The 1,901-nt window shown below is 37.5% G+C and overlaps 1 protein-coding gene across 1 annotated transcript in view; it reads left to right on the forward strand.

Moving 5' to 3' along the window:
* LOC103212728 (cilia- and flagella-associated protein 47) overlaps nt 1-1,901 on the forward strand; it is a gene marked incomplete at its 5' end in the record, with an annotated part of 285,428 nt that overhangs the window by 154,840 nt on the left and 128,687 nt on the right. Inside the window, one exon of the mRNA XM_007958686.2 lies at nt 1,519-1,641. Coding sequence (XP_007956877.2) covers nt 1,519-1,641 — 123 coding nt within the window. The remainder of the gene's footprint in view (nt 1-1,518; nt 1,642-1,901) is intronic.

Consider the following 1,901-nt stretch of genomic DNA (forward strand, 5'->3'; position numbering starts at 1 on the left):
TCTTTTTACTGAGAAATGGCTTGTCGGTTCGGACCTCCACCATTTTGCTTAACATCCTAATGCTTTAATCACTGCATCACCAAAGCTCCAGTCCACGGGTATAAGGACAAGGAATTCAACACATCTTTGGAATGGGAGGCACAGTTCAATCTACACCATCAGATTGACTCTAATAAATGAGATTCTTTCTTCATTTTAGAAAACTCTTGTTTTTATTTTGAGGTATGTTGAGTAGGTTCTGACTATTAGTGACACCTATGTATGATAGGACAAAACACTGCCCAGTCCTGTGCCACCCTCACATTCATTGTTATTTTTGAGCCTGTTGTTGCAGTCCCTATGTCAATTCATATTGTTGAAAGTCTTCCTCTTTTTGGCTAGCAGTATACTTTTCTAAGCATGATGTCCTTCTCCAGGGACTAATCTCTCCTGATAACATGTCTGAAGTTTTGTCATCCTTGCGTCTATGAAACATTCTGACTGTACTTCTTCCAAGGCAGATCTGTTCATTCTGTTAGCAGTCCAATATATATTCCATATTCTTCACCAACATCCTATTTCAAAGGCATCAATTGTCCTTCAGTCTTCCTTATTCATTATCCGGGTTTCACATACATATGAGGAGATTCAAAATACCATGCCTTGGGTCAGGCACACTTAAGTCTCAAAGTGAAATGTTTGCTTTTTAACACTTTCAAGAGATGTTTTGCAGCAGATTGCCCAATGCAATACATAGTTTGATTTCTTAATTGCTGCTTCCATGGGCAATGATTGAGGATTCAAGTAAAATGAAATCCTTGACAACTTCAATATTTTCTGCATTTATCATGATGTTGCTCATGTATTAGGTTGTGGAGAATTTTGTTTTCTTTATGATGAGGTGTAATCCATACTGATGGCCGAAGTCTCTGATCTTCTTCACTAAGTCCTTCAAGTCCTCTTCACTTCAGCAAGCAAGGTTGTGTCATCCATATTTCCGGTTCTTAATGATTTTTCCTGAAATCCTGGTTCCATGTTCATCTTCATATATTCCATCATATCACATTATTTACTCACCATACAAATTGAATAAGCGTGGTGAAAGGATACAACTTTGATGCACCTTTCCTCATTTTAGGAGCTCAGGGTGTATAGTGCCTAAGCCATTTGGCTAGTAACTAGAAGGCTGGCAGTTAAAACCCATGAGCCACTCCTCAGAAGGAAGATCGGGCAATCTACTTCCATAGTGATGCTGCCTTGGAAACCCAAGAAGATTTTGCTATAAGTCAGATCTGACTGGACAGTAGTGGGCTTTTTTTTTTCTCCCTCATTTTAAATAATACAATATCCTCTTGTTCCGTTCAAATAACTACTGCTTGGTCTGTATACATGTTCTGCATGAGCACAAATAAATATTCTGGAATTCCCATTCTTTGCAATTTTGTCCAAAATCTGTTATGATCCTACCTTTAATGACTTTGCATAGTCAATAAAACACAGGTAAACTAAAGACTGACATCTTAAACCTATATGTTGTAGGTGAAATTTCACTTATTGGCAAAAACAGACTAGACGATGATTCTCAGAAGAAGAAAGATCGGAAACAGTCCATTCCGAAATCAGTGTCAGGAATATCCAAAAAAATTGAAATGCAAAGTTCAGGTAAGTGTGTCATTATGGAGAATTTCATGATCGATCTTTTTTGTTTGTTTGCTTTTTTACTTTTATTGTGGAAAAAAAACATACACAACAAGATATTCGCCAACATAACAACTTCTACATTTATAGCTCAGGGACATTGATGACATTTTTCATCTTGTGCCACCATTATTGCTATCTTTTTCTAAAATATTCCACCACCATTAGCATAAACTCAATGCCCTGCAAACAAAAGATTCCCCTTTCCCTCTCCCTCCTACCCC

The sequence above is a fragment of the Orycteropus afer genome, unplaced genomic scaffold (assembly GCF_000298275.1).
Source record: "Orycteropus afer afer isolate SDZICR_OR568_19922 unplaced genomic scaffold, OryAfe1.0 scaffold01079, whole genome shotgun sequence".
NCBI lineage: Eukaryota > Metazoa > Chordata > Mammalia > Tubulidentata > Orycteropodidae > Orycteropus > Orycteropus afer.